General features: G+C 34.9%; 1 protein-coding gene across 6 annotated transcripts in view; it reads right to left on the bottom strand.

Moving 5' to 3' along the window:
• PALLD (palladin, cytoskeletal associated protein) overlaps positions 1-19383 on the bottom strand; it is a 173873-nt gene that overhangs the window by 100750 nt on the left and 53740 nt on the right. For all 6 annotated transcript variants that reach the window (XM_071743127.1, XM_071743131.1, XM_071743130.1 and 3 more), the window contains 6 exons: positions 9870-10048; positions 8652-8718; positions 7853-7958; positions 6829-6903; positions 5174-5315; positions 4838-4861 (listed from right to left, as the gene is read on the bottom strand). In XM_071743127.1, the coding sequence (XP_071599228.1) occupies positions 4838-4861; positions 5174-5315; positions 6829-6903; positions 7853-7958; positions 8652-8718; positions 9870-10048 (593 nt within the window). The remainder of the gene's footprint in view (positions 1-4837; positions 4862-5173; positions 5316-6828; positions 6904-7852; positions 7959-8651; positions 8719-9869; positions 10049-19383) is intronic.

The following is a 19383-nucleotide window of genomic DNA, read 5'->3' as shown; positions in this document are numbered from 1 at the left end:
GATTTCCACAACACACAGGATGCATAGTGCTCTGAGTATGTTTCTAGCTTTACATCCTGATTTATGTAATTATTTTTCTTTTGTTACTGTGCTAAGTAGAATCTGATGATTTGAAGTAAATTATATCTGTTCTACTTCTCGGTAATCATCAGCTGACAAATAATTTCATCACAAAAATGAATTCCAGAAAGCAGCTCTGAAATGCTGTTCTCAGGGCCTTAAAACATATTTAACACTTGACTAAATGAATACAAAAGCATTCTGTTCACTGAAACATGTAAAATGCTTAGGCATGCGAGTACTTGACAACTTTGTCAGTTATTTAGAAAGAATATTACATTTTACAGAGTAATCCTTTCCCTTTTTGGTTTCTGAGTCCATTAGGAAGAACAACAACCTTTGATGAGACAGAAAACTTGCATTTTAACAAATTTCACTTGCCATGTGTTTACTTCAGAATGTTTCTATGTATTATATTTAATGTAAAGTAGTTCTCATCTCTGTGCCTTCATCTCCAAATCTGATCATTAGCTTCCTGCACTGTAATGTGCATAACATAACAATTCTGGGAAATAATATGGTCTTTTATTGGTAGTTTATTATCTTCTTTCATTAGGAAACAATGAGCTGAGCTATCTCTACAGATGTAGGTTCAAACCCATGAGTTTTCTGCTACACAAAGACAGCTGGTGATCACAGTGGAGGTTTCCTGGTGAAAATCTAACCAACATAACCCCGCTGTCTTGTAGACAAGATTGTCTCAAGATTCTCCCTCTTGGTCCCCCAGCTTCCAGATGTTTAACATAAGATGTCTAACAGCAAAACAAAATGCCCACCAGGTAACTCCATCTCATTTGGTACCTCTGCATCTTTTATAATAAGAGAGTGGGGAAGTGTGTAAAGAAGAGAACTGAGTATGTAGAGTAGCATAACAGATGGCAGTATTGAAGACCTGTAGAGTCCTTAACTTTAAATAACACAATGAGAAAAGTATTTAATTTACCTGATTCTGATGATGGCTATTGTATACACCTTTATGCAGCCAGGTAACCATTCTGGCTTATTTAGTAAGATTTTTGTCACTCAATAAACACATTTTAAAAAGATATACAGAACCGATTAAGTTTGAAGATATCTCGAAAAGCATCCTGAAAATACTAAGAAAACTAAACAACAGCAAATGTGCTTGTGGGCAGCATAATGCAGTTTTAGGGTACAGAACCTAGGTTACACATATGTAATCAATATCCAAGATGACTTCTATCTAGCCTGTTCAGGCACAATAAATAGGAGTACAGTTATGGCAGCATGGACTTCAGTCCCTATAGCAGTACTTTGGTTTAAGGAGATATTAAGCCATTTATCAGAGTCAAGGAAAAGTTTAGGCTGAAGTTTACTACAAGGCAGCTGTAGATGCCTAAGCCTGATATTTTAAAGTTAAGTCAGGTGTATACATCAAAGATGAAATTAACATATTCAGCAACAGAACCGTGATGATTAATGTACCGGTAAGTTTTAAATATTTGCAATTGAAGAGGAATAACAGCAGTTAAAAAAAATAATCACATAGTACAAAAAAAGATGAGAAGCTTACTTTGATTTTGGAAGCATCAGCAAGCAAGGACAGTCATAGCAGTCAAACTTAATTAGAGGTCACAAACAGGACCAGAATTCTGTTGGTACCTTGGGAGTGCAGATTATGACTGAAAATGTAACTTGTCAGGCAATAGCACATAGATTGATCGGATCTTTAATGAGAGATAATTTTAGTTTTTCTTTGCAAGTGGCATTCTGAGTGATAGCTCACTGAAGATTGCTGTCTTTAAATCCTTCTTTGCTGCTCGGAAGTGGAACAGGAAGACAGATTTAGAACTCTTCTTTAATTAAAAAAATTGATCCATCATACATGCTGACCTACTGAAGTTTCTATGTTTTGAATTTCATCAGCAGCTGTCAAAAAGCTGATTTTGTTGGTGTGGGGAGGCTTTAAGGTTTTCTGTAATATTTGCTATGTATTTTCAGTGTCAAACCTTACGCAGAAATGGGGAGGGGATTGATTTCTAAGGGAGTTACTAGAGTTGAAACTCTGGAACACAGCAGCCAAATAAGGAACAAGAAAGCACAGTCCAAGAGAAGTGATGACTGTCTTCTGAGATGTTTTTATTGAACATACACAGTATTGTACTTAGGAAGAAAAAGCATGTATATGTGGCAATTCCCTGGCAATTTAAGAAAAATTACTTCATATGCTTTTCTTCTTACATGCCATTAGACAATTGTTCTAATGTAATTCAGTACAATTTGTGGGTGCCTCCAGACAGCTGAGTAATGGTCAAAACATCAACAGCTGGCAAGTGACTCCATGGGATTTTTCATTCTCAGGCAGCTTGTTCTTCGAAGGATCCAATCAGTATAAAGTCAAAATGACCAAAAAAAAAGTACAGAGCAGGTAATTTGACAAACTGTGAGGTTGGCTTGAAGTAATCTGACTACCTATTAATTCACAAAGCAGTCTGGAGAGATTTGTGATGCAAAATTATTTCTGTCTAGACAGAAAAAGGTGTGTAAAACACATTAGGGTAGATAGAATGTACTCAAGAAAAGTAGCCAAAAACCACTTCATTGCTTCTTATCTGTGGGAGTTCATGGAACATTTTTTTAAAAATCACTAATACTGACCTAGGAAAAGATGCTCAGTGGTCTGGAGCACTATCAAGTGTTTATTGAAAGTTGGACTTTGGTTGACAGACAGCAAAAAGAATCACACTACAACTTGTTACAATTCATGCAAATGTCATGGAAGTTGTATGCTTGGGAAAGTTTTTAGAAATCATGCCCATCTTTCAAAATTCTGAATACTTCTCTAGCATTGGTGCATTGATTTCCCTATCAATCTTGCACACATATTCACTATTTGCGCTGAAAAGCAGTTGTGTGTTTGCTTAAGAACAATTTCCTCTGCAGCTATTGGCTTGCCTGGCTTCTTTGAGCATGGATGGTATCAAACCAATGCTGTACCTATTAGGTTTCTGATACACACTCCAGCTTCATGTTGCAGAAATTTTAAGATTGTTCATAACATCCTAAATATCAACATTATGTATTAACATTATTACTACTAATACACAAAACACTGCTCTTTATGCCAAAAGGAAATACTTACATTTTGCCCAAGCTTTACATTCCCTTTGCATGCAGAGTCAGTTCCTATACAAATAAGCCAATAACTATGCTTCCATTAATTTTAGTGGAGATTAAGGCACTCCACATCATTTAATGGGGGTCAGGAGGAACAGATATGTGCACGAATTTTACAGGGATAGTACTGAGCTCAATGAACCCAGAGAGGACAAAATACCAAACTGAAACTCTTCCGTAGATTTTGGGTAGCAGGAAGATGTTTTAAATATCTTTTACAGAAGAATTACAAAGACAGAAAAAATAAAAACAGACAGACTTCTGTCAGGCTTTCACTACTGTTCTATTAAACCATCACAATGCAATTTTGCACCAAAGCAATATTTTGAGAAGCCTTCCTACTAAGAAATTTACCTTGAGAGTGGCATGAGATACCTTGATCCTAAATAGCTTTTCTGTACCGGTGAAACTCAAGAAATGAAGTAATGTAGAAGATACTTTCATGTAAGTATCTATGCCCGAGTACCTTTTATGCCTCAAGTATCTTTTCCCAATATTTGCAAGATAACCAGACATGGGAGGCAGAGTATTCAGCACCATGAACATGAGGTGCAAGTATACAAGAGGATTGGCCAAGTGATGATCTATTTGGGCTCAGAATCCCACCTTCTATTTCGCATTACAGGTAGCGGTTATTAAAGGAAATAGTTAACTTAGTGAACTGTCATGAACATTCTTGTTCCACAGTAATAACTGTCAGATAGACTATACAAACCTTGCAACTAATTGTCTTACTTAGTTGTCCATGACAAAAAAAATCTTCTAAGATACTAAGAAAACAGCTAAGTTGGGAGATATAATTTATACTATATATTACAGGAGAATCAAAGAAAGATACAGAATTTAGCCTATTTCAACACAAATTTATTCTCCTTTATTTCTTTACATATCCAAAGGCTTGATACGATATTGAAACTCTCCTCTTACTGTTTTGTACTGAAACCATCCACCCTTCTAAAGCAAGGCTCAGATTGTATCACTGTCTTCTCTTCAACGTGTTGTTTGACTTAAAAACATTAAAGAACTAGCATCGTAGTCCTTTAGCGTCTTTTAATATCCACTTACTATTCAACAAACTATCACAGCATAAAATGATATATTATAAAAAATTAAAACAGTCAGAGAAAATCTGTAGTTGGAAGAACACTTTTTCCTTGCTGAAATCTAGGACTTTTATCTTGTGAATAGGCTAGAAAAAGTCAACATGCCTTTTTCCTCAAGGATCAACTTATATTTGCATTTAAGACACTTCACATCTGCCAAGTTAGACTGGGAAAAAAATAGCATTTAGTGGTTGGGTGTTATGAAACTCTTACGAGTACACTTTGAGTAGTGGAATTCTTTGGGATTTGTTCTTTTTCCTCAGTGGCATGCAAATTACACATTTTTTGAGAATGAAGTTGGATTAAAAGTTTAAGCTGTGAGACTCTGCTTGCTGGTCTAATGGAATTTACTTTTTAACCAATAAAGAAATTGATGTAAAGGACAGTGTAGAGTCTGGAAGCTGTGATAAAGTAACACTGTCTTCAAGGGGGTTTCATATTACCAGTGCTCAGCAGAAACACTTTTCTATTTATGGCTTTAGCACAAACCCAAAGAGCTAGTAAATCAAGAGATTAGTTTTTCATATGATTCTTACCAGGTTCAGTTGCAGATCGTGGCTCTGCATATCACATCATAAGGAGGGGAGACAAAGAAGGGAAATGGTATTAGTGATCACATTAATAAATAACAGTATACTAAATGAACATATAATGAAATACTGTAGACAAGAACAGAATCTGTGTGGACACATTACAAAATAAGGAAGAAAGGCTTTCTGTTGGTAGCAGTAGTTCAATTATTAAGTCTAGCCACCGTAATCACTGAAATGTGAGAAAGGGAGGATTGTATCCAAAACTCAACCTTGACAGGCTAATTTCATTATCTTTCCCCACCCCATATCAAAAGTAGCTACTTTAGATTACTGACTTACTTTTTTGAAGAATTCTGAAATCTGGAGAATCTTGAATTTCAATGCCCTGTCGAAACCACTTAACATGAATGGGAGGGAGTCCTCTGACCCTGCATTCCAATACCACAACTTGTCCCTCAGATGCTGTGGAGTTTTGTAGCTCCTGAAAAATAATAATCACAATGCAAATGAAGTGGGAACGTTTTACTTTCTTACAAGTAGTTTTTTCTTGCTTTTCTATTTCAGCTTTATTTTACTGTGTCATTAAATTTTTGCAACAGATATTTTCTGAGCTGTATTTTTAGTCTGATTACATTTAATGTATCAGACCTGTAGTTAAAAATGGTTATTTTCAAATACATTATAAATAAAACCAAGGATGGAAAAAATGTATAAGTATTTAGTTCCTCAGACTATAACAAGCAGACAGTTGCAGTCTGTTCTTTCCTTTTTCATCGCTCTGCTGCAGTGAAATGAAAATACTACAACTAGCTACATATTGACTGACATGGTCCTGAGAGAGTAGCTGTGCTGCTTTCAGGTCAGCCTCTAGGAGCTGTTTTTCCTTGGAGCGATTTATAACCAACCAGGCAAAATTAGATGACACAAATATTATTAGGATATATTAGGTTGTGTATGGATAATTTCTGAGACAGTATTATGGCTGTAATAAATTCTTACATACATCTGAAAAAATGCAGGAGGAGGCTAAGCTGTGGTGAAGAGCTACAGTGAGAAGCACAGTACTTTGAGTAGCAGAACTGGCAGGAGACAGCCTCTATTTTTGCCTTTGTTATCCATCTTATTATCTTAGTATCAGTGCAGAACTATGAGGAATAGATTCAGACGCTTCTTGACATGAAAAAGGGATATGATGGAGCCAAGCTAGACAGTCGTGGAGAACAGGGCTTACTTTTACTCCAGGCAAAACTACTTGTTGTTCCATAGCTTTTAGTCAATTGTTTTTCTGAAGTAGTAACCAGAAATACCTTTTCATTTTGACTTCAGAAAATAGTGCCTACATAATAGCAAATGTTTTGAAAACAATGGTTTGAATGCCAAATGAAAGTATTTTTTATTAAAAATGTATTTTTAAAATTAGGGAAATATTTTGTCTTCCTTGTTCTTACCATTTTGAATGAATGCGAAGATAAATATTGACTTAAGAATTTACTTAAGATTTACTGAATAAAAGCTTCCCTTCTAGCAAGTCCACATCTTACATTTTGCAAGACATCCCAATTACAAATATCTGAACTGCTATTTAAAATAACATACCAGCATGGATTTTTTTCTAAAACAAAGTAAAAAAGCCTGTGCTATTTGTTCTTGTCAGCAGATAACCATAATGAAGGAGGCTTTATTATGACTGTGACTTTATTATGATTGGTGCCTACCTTTTTTTATTTTACAAAGATTTCTCAAGGGAGGACAGTCATTGGAATAAACTACATCACAATATTGTCACAAACGCATCAGAATGTTCATATACATTTTATTAGGGCAGAAGGCATAAGAACTTAGTTGTTGCAGTGGAAGAGTATTTTCTAAGGAAGTCATTAATACTTAAAAGGATAATGAAAAATGTAAAAGTTCCTGCATTAGGATCTATCATTTTGCTATTTCCTTCTGGACTACAAGATTATGATATAAAAAGCGTGACAGATAAAACATACCTTTGTAAAAATGGGTGCAGAATAGATAGGTTTAGGTCCATCCACATGGTGCAGATATGAAGTAGGTCTCTGAACCTGCAAAGCAATACAACAATGTTATAAAATGGAAAGAGTATTTGTTTCAGTAACACAGCTTGTGTGTGTCTGTGAAATAACACAAACCCTCAAATGCAGCCTTACTATTCTTGTTCTTGTTCTAGCACACTTCTTGAGTGACATCACTGTTTCACATCTGTTAGATTTGTGAAATCAAAATGCAAGCTTTAAAGGGTTCTATAGTTCCCATAAGATTATTTTATCCAACTGTCTTTGACTTGAAGTGTTTTGAGAGTTTGACTCCTGCTAATGTCATTCAACTAAGTCTTTTACACTGAGGTTTCTTTGCCCCTTCTGTGATTATATCTCTTGAATGATATGCCAAGAAATAAATCTGGGTAGTTCAAAGCTTATCAAGCTTAGCCAAAAGGAAAAGAATTTACCATGTAAAGTCTAAAAGATATTTTTATTTTATTTGTGTTTCATGATTTGTATGCAAACTTGGAGCCATCCACAGTGTCATTACAACTTAGTAGAAACTAATAAACATTCATTTTCTATGTTTAACTTCTAGACAGTAATATTTAATTTTCTCTAATAGGCCTGGAGAAATCACAGCAATATTTAATTCAATAACAATTTTTAAAACTTTTACTGGAAAATACTATAGACATTCACTTGTATTACATTCTTTTGGAACTGGACTGAGTCACTATTAAGTTACATACTCTGTAGTTTTCACCATCACCATATCTGTCATCTGCTCACATGCTGTATTGATACACACTGCATAAGAATCCATATGCATATTTACTTTTATGACCCATTCACTAGATACATACTTAATTTTTTTAAACTGTCATTTTTCATATAAGTTTATAATTCAATAACATCACTCCTCGTAATGACATAGTTTTTCAGAACATACAAATCATTAAATAAAATGTAAACAATTTTTAGTAATTTAAAAATTGGTGTCTAGAAATACCTCCTGACTGGGCACAGAGATAGGCTGAATTACAGCTGTGGTGACTCCAGATTTTGGTGTAGAACATCCTATGGTCAAGGAAACTGAGGTGGTTTTCTTTTGGGCCCTGAAAAAACAAACAAGAACAACAAAACAGCAAGCACTCTGTAAGATCTGAAATCAGAATATGTTAGTTTGTAGGCTACCTTGTATTTTCTAGATGTTTAAATATGTCATTATCAGCTGAAAAGATCAACATGGGAGGAACATTGAGTAGAACATATTATTTGGCTAATTGACACTTTCACATGCAATAAAATGTGTTTTGTTTCTTTAATTGTAGACGTTTGGTTTTGTTTGTCATTTGCTTTTTTTTTGTTTGTTTATTTGTTTTTTAGGCACAGGGCTGTGCCATTACAAATGAAAACCTGATTGACTTAAAGATAGTCCTGAATATACAAAGTTGATATTACCAAAAGAGTTGTCAGGGTAGGGCCGAACTTCTATGACAGCACATGCACATTAAGCCAATGTACAGTTACAGTACAACACTTTTATATCAAATGTGGAAAGAAGAAAATACAAGACATACATGGATATACCCCATATGCTTATTCAGATATCCACGTCGTGTTTGTAACCCCCCTCCCCCCCCAGATTATCTTTTTTTGTGGCGCGCCTCCCCCCCCGCGAAAGATGTTTAATTTTGTATTATTCATTATTAATTATTAATTTTATATTAAAATATTACTACCAGATATTCTCCAGTGCCCCTTATTAAGACCACTTGCAGACCATTGGTTTTACTTTGCACACTTACTGTGGCATAGCTCCAGATTTTGGTTTGCAAATTAAACTTTCACTCTCTGAATCCGTGGAACTTGCACCTGGAAAAGAAAGCGTTTTCAATAATCTCATATTTTTTACTGATGTATTTAGTGCTTACATTACAAAGAAAATACTTCTACTTTTTCATTTCACTTAAACAGTTGGGAAATCTGTAATAAACTACTGCAGTTTTTCTTATCTGATGAAAGATTGTAACTATGTACTTTAGACAGTTACAGAAACCATAACCATGCCAATTTAATTGCGAACTGTTTTCCATCAGCTCTTAACTTTCTTCTTTCATATTAAAGCAAATATCATCAAAAAAGAAAAAAAATCTCCTGACTAGTAGTGCTATTACTACTTTACTGGAAATGTATAATTTTATCTACTTGAAAGTCAAAATTTAAGGCTTAAGCAAACATATGGCTTATAAAGAAAGATAAAAGATTTAAAAAATCTTCAACCTTAAGTAAGAGCAACTCAGTATAACAAGACTTTTTCAGACTAAACTTGCATCAATGGAGTACTGTTCAGGTCCAAAACCATACATGGGTGACAGTCATCTGGTCTCCTTAAAGATTGTACAGCTATACCTAAAACACAACCCTCAGCTTAAAATTTAAATTAATAATTTTACTCACAGTCAAGTCATTAACTTTCCTCGAAGAAAACAATACTTCAATTATGATTAATTTTCAAGTCAAGAAAGACAACTATTACCAGTTGATTCAGACTTTTAAATTGAGTTAAGGTCGGTGTACCAAATATGAAGAACTATAATACATTTACCCATGACTGAATAAGACTAATTTGGAGAAGCCACACTTAACTACAGTGGGAAGAAATTCAGAATTGAGACAGGGATTACTGCTGTCATGAAAATCACTATTGGTATCACCAGTCAAATCTTTGAATTACAGGGGGTACTACTTGAAAGCAAAACAGATGCCAAAAGCTCTGCTTATTCTTCATTTTATATTGTTTGCCTTACTTGTGAGCTAAATAAATGGCAATCTATCCAATGATTTTTGGGACAATCCTTGAAATACCTGAATTAATATGATGTAATGTTCAAAATGTGCTGCATTAAGGGGAAGGACACAAATGCTATAAAAATACCAACAAACCAAATGCCTTCTTAACATACAGAACCAGTTTGATTACCATTTCTTCTATGTGTCAGGTATCTTATTATTTCACTTCTTACCTTCAATGAATATTTCAGCTGAGGTACTATCTGAACCAATGGAATTTGAAGCCAGACAAGTATAGCGTCCAGTATCCTCTTCAAAGGCTTCTGCTATAATTAGTGAATGAAGTCCTCCACTTCCAGAATGGATCTGGATGTCAGGGGTATTCTGAAGCTCTTTTCCTTCACAGAACCATCTGCAGCCCACACATTTAGAGAAACAAAGGAAAAAAACTTAACATAAAAGATGTTTCAGGCTCACTGCACACAAGAAGACATTACACTCTGCTGAAAAAATCTAAATTGCTACTGAAATGAGCGCATAGTGGCTCCAAGTGTTTAATGATATTCACAAAGAAATAACTTGCTCTATTAAACTTTGTTTAAAAGGTAGTGAGATATTCCTGAATCCTAAGAAAATTGCACACACCTACAATTTAGAGCTGTCCTGTTTAGGTAGAATTAATGCTTTCTGCATACCTTTTGTATTGGCTTGCTTTGACCACAGTGTAATCCATTTCCATTTAGCATACTACTCTCTTCTTCCTAATACTCACCAGTTCTCCACACAGGATGTTTGATTTTTGTCTGTTTCTCTCAGTCAGCCTAATATAATCCCATGGGTCAGGTTTCAGACTGCTAAACTTTAAAATGGTTTCCTCCTGCCTCAGATCAGGAACATAAACTGGTTTTCAAGCCTTGTTTTTTTAATGTAATACATGTTGCACTACCAAAAAGAATGCCAACATAAGGGCTGGGCTTAGGTACAAGGAAAACTGATACTTATCTGGGTGGCTTATTACTAGGTAAAAACATAGCCTGTTTTGGCTGCGTCAGGTCAGTCCAGCACTTCCCAATGCAGGCTGCCTGAAGAGCTACTCCATGTTCTTGGTCCTCATTGCTTCCATCAAAGAAGTAGCTCCCCCCTCTTTTCTGTTTGATTCTATTGACAGCAGCTAGTCCTGCCTCATAGACTACTCCCGAATTTATCCATACCTCTAGAAGTCCAGTAAGTATGAAAAGTGGCTAATTATTTTTTTTTTTCACAGCGGCTGATATGCCATTCTCAATTTTTTATTATGTTTTGGAAACAAATTTTGCCAAGTGTTTCTCAGCTGCTGTACCAAAACCTCACATTTATCTTTATCACCCTTCCTCTCATACCCTGTAATACCAATCCTGTGTTTTTTCATGCTCTCTCTCTACCCTACTTTACCTCTACTTCCTCTGCCACTCCCCAAAATGCAAAAGTTCTTGTGGTGAGGATAAATTAGAAGATGAAAGTATTTTCAAAAATAATTCTAAAGACTTAAAATCTGCCACCAAAACAATTTGATTTTTTTATGTTAGTGTGTAAATGTTTACAAAAGATTTTTTTAAGCTATATTCCAGTAATACTTCTGAATTAACCTTTTTTCATCCCTGTCAGATGACTTTACCCTCCCTCAAAACCAGTAACGCCCAAGAGTTACAAAACCCCCTACCTATGTAGGACAAGCATGCAACACTGCAGGATTACATTTACCACTTAATAAACATCAGCGAGGACTCTTTAGAAATTTACTGCCTCACTTTTATCACTCTATTTTTTTTATTATTCATACACTATATGTAATTAGAAATAAAAAATGTTACAAAACTTGCTTCTTATAATTTTAGATTACAAAACTTGAGATTTTGTGCTTATTTCAGAATTCAAAGTTGAGAAACTGAACCAATATATGCATAAGACAATTGCCCTTAAGAGCATCCAGAATTGTGGGCAAGCCTTCTGTGTTCATGAATAATAGATCTTTCATTCCTGAAAGCAAAACCAAAATGTTGATAGCAGCATTTAAAACATATGTAAATGTCTTCTGTAATTAAAAAACTAACAAGTTCCTGTTTTGTCTTCTGTTTTGCCCAGACAGTGACATAGAAAGTATAATTTTTGGAAGGAACTAACAAACTTCCATTTGTTTACTCAGTAGACCCTTTGGCCTACTTTTACAACTATTGGGCTTGGAGACAAATCTATTCTGTCAGCTTGACTGCCAAAATTAACATTTCTCTTCCCCCTCTTCCCCTCCTTTGCCCTCTTGTCACAAGTCCTCCCTTCTCCTGTTGTGAAGACCTCTGCTACTATTTCTACTTATTAGACCTTCAGAGTTCTAACCTCTGTGCAGCTTTTCCTAAGTTACATTTTAAATGATATGCACAAGAGAGAGGTTAATTCAATTTCTAGATAATTACAGACAACAGCCCGTAATATGAGGCTCTACATAACCATTGGTTCTGTTTTTCTTTCCTTTCCAGAAACATCCTGGAAATGAAAACTTCTCCTCTAAGACTAATTATTTTCTCAGATAGATCCTGTTTTAGTTCCATGCAGTTGTATGGCTTTCTACTGCCTCCCAAATGCCATGCTCACCAAACATTTAAGAAACTGTGAGAAGCATGTAATTTTATTTTTTTTTCAGAGGAAGTTTAATAGAAAACTGTTTTCTCAGGACAAGTTCTGCTCTCCGTTGATTCTATGCTGTGTCCCTAGACACAGTCATCCCCGAGTGGTGGGAGCTATTCCTCAACACTGGTTGGGACTGAGGCTCATTGTATTATACAGTGACATGGCACTGAAAACAAGTCCTGACCTGCTGCATCAGACACTGTCTGCTGCAGAGAAAAACACATAAGTAAGCAATAGAATAGAAAATTACCTCACCCAACATTAAGGTGATGTTTAAGAATGAGAAACAGACCTCACGCTGGACTACACTGTTTATTGTGTAAAGAAGACTTCACCTTCACAATGGGCAAGAGCAGAGTTACTTGAAATGAAGAGCACAGGAACAGACTTAGTTACATTTGCTTTCCTTTCTGTTTGCATTTTTCTTATCTACCTGGTGATAGAAGGGAGGGATTTAATTAAAATGATGGTTTTTTTGAGATTACCTCAAAATGAATTGAATTAGAAAACAGTCTTACAAAATACTCAGTTATAAAATACTCAATTGAAATACTCGTCCTGCAATATCTTGGTAGTTCCCAGTTCAGTTCAAGACAGTTTGTGCATAAAAAAAGGGTCTGCACATAAAACTTAATGAAGTATTTTTTTTTCCACAAACACAGACTGAATTTTTACTTTTCTACCTTTCATATAGTTAGGGCTATTATAGAGCACAGAACTGCTACCTACAGGCCCCATTAGTATGCCATTGCACTTGGAATAGTCTAGGAACAGGATTTTCTGCAACTAAAAAGAATGAAAAAGAATGAAAAAAATTCAAAGGCAAATCTTTGAAGCATTTTCTGCAGAGGGATCACTAAAGCAAGCAAACAGAAATCACTGTCAAAGGGATACAGAGCCAAAGAAACCAGAGTGACTCATGACTAGACACAGAAAAACAGCCACAAAGAAAGTCTTTAAAGAAAATTCCAGCTATATGCTAAACAGGGCAGCATTGACTCCTGTCCAGTCTACTCCAGCCTACTGATCCTCTAGAGGAAAAAGGGATTATAATCCCTTTAGCTGTGAGAAGGCTACAATAGTTCTGGAGAGCTAAAAAACCCGAAATCAAACCAAAACCAAAACACACAGGGTAACACAGTGGAACAAACATACTGCAGGTGTTTTGTGAGAAAGAGAATTCCTTGTATAGAGAACATTGGTTGAAATATACACCTACTTCATGAGTTCTGGATAACGAAAGCACAAAAATTATCTACTCATTCCCCTATTCCTTTGTTGAACATTCTCAATATTGTATAAATTGGGAAGACAGAAAAAAAAGAGGCAGATATAACAACAAAAGGTTTTCCATATGTGTGTACCTAGCAGTCTGTAGACTAAGAAAGTGAGCTTGCATCCTAGGTGTGTTCCTGCAGGACAGACTAGAATTCATACAATACTGTAATGATGTCAGGTAAAGGCTGCCAAAAAAAAAAAAAAGAAAGAAAGGAATATACATTTTATGTAACTGGAATTAATTTCCTTAGTCATTTGAGTACCTTGCGAATTTTCATATTACACTGAATTTCTCTGTTCTTTCTTACTTTCTTCTTCCTTCTCTTTCCTCTACTTCTCTTCCTGCCTGTGTTTCCACCCTACCACTGTTTGCCTTGCCTCTTCTCCAACTAGATGTAGCTTTCACCTACATTGTACTTACTATATTTTAAAATGATGATGTATTTAATGCATATTCTGAAACACAATCACTACACTGGAAAGTCATACTCTGTGAGGGAGCAAACCAGAGGTATTTTGGTAACAGGGGAACAATGGTTAAGGTACTGTCTTTTCATGCTTCAAAGCCTACTTCTTTATTCCTCTGGCTACATTATGGTATGACAGCAAAACCAGAGCAGCAAACAAGAAAAGACAGTAAGATGCCAGGTGGGCGGCAGCTCACACACAGTGACATCAAGGAGCAATTCACCAGTTACGTTTGTCTTTTTCAGTCTTTTTTTCTTTTTGCCGTCATAACCTTCTGTGCGTGGAAATGAACACAAGCACGTGTGTCTGGGATTTTAATGACTGTGAACAAAATATAAACAGAGTTGAACAGTGCAGTGAGTGAGTAAACACCAGGGCTTTAAGAAAAACAGTTCAAGGTTCCCTCTAATGCATAATCCTGCTGGAATTTGTGCTTTTTGAGAGTCACTGAGGAATACAGAGGTTTTTCTTTCTGCACACTCTTAAAAGTTAATTTAAAATGGCAGCTGAAGTGAAACTTTAAGATATAGCCTCAGGGAAGAATTACAGCAGGGAATTTTGACCACTACAAAAAGTGCAGAGAGATAAGTTGTAAATTAAAAAGTAATTTTGTCCTTAGTAGTGTTAAGTATGTCCAGCGAGAAAAGTTAAAATTAAATACTCTGATGTTCTTGCACTGCCAGAGTCAGAATTTCCACCACAATACTGTGTAACTTCCATTTTGCTTTTGCTCTGTTCAAGTCAAGCAATCCAAGACTTCCAGACTATAAAATATTACTTAAAGATTTTATGTTGATTTTTAAAATAAATCAACTTCACCATATAAATTTTGGACTACGCTGCAGTAATCGGATTATTCAGATGCTTGTGAATATTTTTATGCCTTGATTACCATTTCATTATTTGTATAGGCAATTAATTAGAATTACCAGTAACAAAATATATCATTTAAATATTTATATTTTTTAATCCTAAAAGAAAATTAATATCTAAAGATAGATGCTGCTGCATGGATCCATACAATAGAATGAGAGATGCCAATTTTACACCAAAAATGCATTACATTATAAACGTTATATACTTCTTAGGGATTTAACTGATTCTTCAGGTATTGTATAGTGTTTTCCATGCTCTCACAAAGCTCAGTGAGGATTTCATGTCCAGCTGAGTAAATTGCACTATTAGGTATTTGGGGACCAAATCTGCCTTCTCAAAGAGTTAAAAAAAAAAAAAGGCAAAAATACCGAAATGGCTATATTTTCAAGGTACTCATCATTTCAGCCCACCACTTCGTACAATTTAATTCTGCTCCCTCTGAAGTCAGTCTTTTGCATCATGCATGGGGTACAGAAGGTAACAGATATGACCAGCTGTGACAAAGCTTCCAAGAACACTGAGCAATGGTCTCCGTCACTGACTGAAGGCTGCAGTAACTCCAAAGATCAGTTTTTTAGCTTATTCATGTCATTAGGAAAATTCCTTCCCTACATCCTTATGTAGGTCTTCCAAGTCTCTTTCTGTCCACTTTACCTGTGGGACAAGGATTCTGCTGTGGTTCAGCATTCTGGCTGGGGAAATAAAACTGAAAGCCAGCATGAATTTTGACAGCTCCAGGCAAGACAATAAGTTGCCGCACTATAGCTCACAAAGTCATGTGAAAGTTAGTATTGCCAGACGTGATTAAAACCTAATTATTCTGTCTTAAAAGCACTGGATTAACTTAGAAGTTCTTGAAATTTTTAAAGGGTTGGATCTTCTCTCTGTCCTTGCAATTGTTGGCCTCACATTGTAGCTTTTAAGGATAGAAGCTTTAAAAAATATGATAAGCCTTTCAATTACCTGAATGCGAGAGATATTATGATATGAAGTAAATGAGTAAAGATATAAAGATATTTGCAATAGTGACAACTTCTCTTAGTAGTTCTTCACTAAACTAAAAGTTCATAATAAATTTGTCCTGACAAACTCTATTTTAAAGAAATGGTTACTGCTCTGTTTAGATTCATACTTTTTTTTGGTCTTAAAGATGTGGCCTTGGTGTGGGAGAAGCAAGGAAATAAATAGTTCTGTTTTTTTTTTAAAAAATATAATAATTTAACTCTATACTATTGAAAATTATACAGAAGAATGATTTAAGAAAGTAAACCCACTCTAATTTACCAGAATTTCCTTGCAATAAATTGTACATGTTTGTGTTAATCCTCCATTCCTATAAAAAAATGAAAACATAAGATATTCATTGTGCAATGCAGTAATGAAATATCTATATGAAAAGAAAACAATGGTGAGATTTAAAGAATAAAACTGAATTACATTCCATACCTATAATGAAGCTTAATGCTACTTTTTTCCTGTATAGACACTAGAGGTAACATGATATAGAAAAGAGGTACCTGCTGTATGACTTCTTTGGATATGTAATCCAAAGCTAATTTGTGATTAATAAACATCTCTGTCATAACAGGCTGTGTAGGAGGCTAAGGTAATGTTCACTACTGGTTACTCACTTCTTGCAGGAGTAACTTTTTAAAAAACTGGTTATGTTCGTTATTTTTTTGGAACTCTGATTATAAGGAAAATATCTTAATATATAATAGAAGAACAATGAAAAGCATCCGTCACCTTTCTTGTTGAGCTGGCTTGAAAGTGCTATGGGTAAATTTAACACAAAGAAACCAGGGAAGTGACTCTTGCTGTTGACAGGACTGTGCTGTCTGGGCAAATAATAGTTCACAAATGCATCAAATATTATCCAAATGCAATACCACACTTCATATGATCTTGTTTCATCACACAGGACAAAGACATTCATGCAGCTGTATTTATTCAGTAAGAACAGCAAGGCTATTGGATTTCTTTAACAGGCCAAAAAGGCAGTCAATACAAAAGGAAAAATCTGTGTTTTCTTATCTACTCAGAATGAACAAATATTTTAAGCTTAAAAAAAATTTATCCTAAAATAATTATCGCTTATGCTACAGTTAGTCTTATTATGTGAAGTGTTGAACTGTATGCTGCATGACTTATTTTCCATTTCTGAAATCCAAAGTTTAAATCCTACCTCATATCTATCCTATTTTGATTTATCTTTGCCCTTTGCCCCGAAAGATCTTTTTTCCTTATCTTTGTCCATTACCAAAACAGAAGGTATCTCACTGCTCTTGATCCTAACTGCGTGTTCTCTGAAGACAAAAGCATCGACGTAGTGTAAATGTAACCCATAGGTTACACAAATGGTTTCAGGAATTTTCTTTCCTGTATCTGAGCACAAGCTTGGGCTATAAATGTGTCACTTTCACAAGCAGCAATTTACATGACAAGTAGGTGTCAAAATAGGTGTGAATAGATAATTCAGTTTATTCTATATTTTGGTAACCATCAGATCAAGAAAGAGAGAAAATACGTGTGATTTAAAGACCAACTATCCAGCATAAACTGCAAACCACCCTTTACAAGCATGTTGATTACTATGTGCCATACATACAGCTAATTATTTAAAAACAACCGTGCCTTCTCATTTCACCAAGAAACTTCCAAAACTAGTGAATTTAGGCATACATAAATTTACATATTATGTGTCCATGTTCACATACGTAAATTAAAGCACAATTTAAAAAAAAAAAAAACAAAACAACAAAACACCAAGAATACTCTATATATAATTTAAGATACTAAGGTTTCCATATTTTCATCTGTCAAACATTCTGGGGGGCTGTTCGACTTGTTAGATAACTATAGGTTAATTTAATGGGATTCTTTTTTAGCATTAATTTTCTTCAGAAAATTCAGAAATCTTCTTGCAGAACCAGTGATAACATTATATAATGTAATAATTTCCCTACCTCATTTCTTCTTTGACAGTTTTTTCTGCATTTTACTATTTTCTGGAGCATTATTTTGTACCTGACATTTTCAAGTCCATAGGAGGATATTTTTCACGATCTCCTATTTGACTAAGCTTGAGTTACTGGCACACAGGTGGGTATTACCGTAAGTTAAAATTCAGCCCTACGTCTGAAATATACCTCCTAAAGTGGCTTTTGAGATGAGTACAGTCTGTGAAAAGATGTCTAGGGCTTCTTTGCAGGTGCTAAAAAAATAATTGCTGTCTCACAGGTTAACAATACTGAAAAAGGAAAACCAAAATAATCAAAGGGAAAACTATTACTCTCCTCAAAAGTCAGAGTAGAAGCCTTCTGGCACAACAGAAATCAAAAGAAGTCTTTGCTCCACTACTGTTACAGTTCTATATTTCAGTGTCAAAAGCAATCTCTCAACAACTTGGATGGCTGTACTTAAGAAGACATCACTTTTCCAAGCTCTTGCTACATGTTGAAATTTAAATTAATTAATTTCTTTCAGAACAAAGCCAGTACTGCCTAACAACAAAATACCTTCAGCTTCAGGAGGCTAAGCTGTTGAAGATCAATACTGAAAAATATCTTCCCTTCACTTAAAATTATTTTCGTCCTAAAATTTAATCATAAAAGCCTGCAAATATCAAGAAAAAAGAGAAATTGAATAGACCCTGGCTACAATAATGCGACAGTTATATATATTTTCAATACACATTATATGTGTACATACATGTTTTTTCAGTATAATTAAAACTGAGATATGGAAAAATAATTGAAGAGTTGTAAGTTCTCATTTGTTCTTTACTCCCAAATTATACCACTTAGGTTTGAAAACCTGTTGTTTTTTCATAAATACAGTGGTAAACCCATCTTTAGCCTCTCTGGGTTTCATATTTAAAATAAAAAATGAAGAAAAAAATCACAAACTGAACCTGTGAATACTAATGGATCATAATCTGGTGTGCAATTTGCAAAATTACTTAAAATGCTTTAAAAAGGAAAATTCTTTGGCCTTCTGACATATCTAAAAATACAATCCTCCATAATGGGTTAGTGCAAACAAAACACAAGACAAGAAGCAGAACAAAAGTAGAAGCAGATATGGAAAAAGAACATTCATATAGCAGTTTTGTGGTACAGTTATCTATATTTCACAGGACTGTACCATAAAATTGTACGTACTTGGAGCACTAAGAGGAAGAATGAAGCCAAGTACAAGTTCAAATTGAAACAGACAAAGTAGGTACAACCAGCATGCATTCATTTCATTATTTAATATTCCATGTAACTTTTGTCTTTTTGGGTTTTGTGTTTGGATGGAAGCTTTTGTTTTACTTTTGAAATATCTTAGACATTTCATTTTCAGCTGCAATATAGGCAAGGCATGGCCTGCAATGCCAATACATGTGGAGTTTGCTTCCATGTATCAGTGCACAAGTGTAGAACAGATCATCAATGAACAATGAAGAATGGTGGCCATAAA

Source organism: Heliangelus exortis, chromosome 4, assembly GCF_036169615.1.
Source record: "Heliangelus exortis chromosome 4, bHelExo1.hap1, whole genome shotgun sequence".
Lineage (NCBI taxonomy): Eukaryota > Metazoa > Chordata > Aves > Apodiformes > Trochilidae > Heliangelus > Heliangelus exortis.
This window is presented reverse-complemented; position numbering and strand designations above follow the sequence as displayed.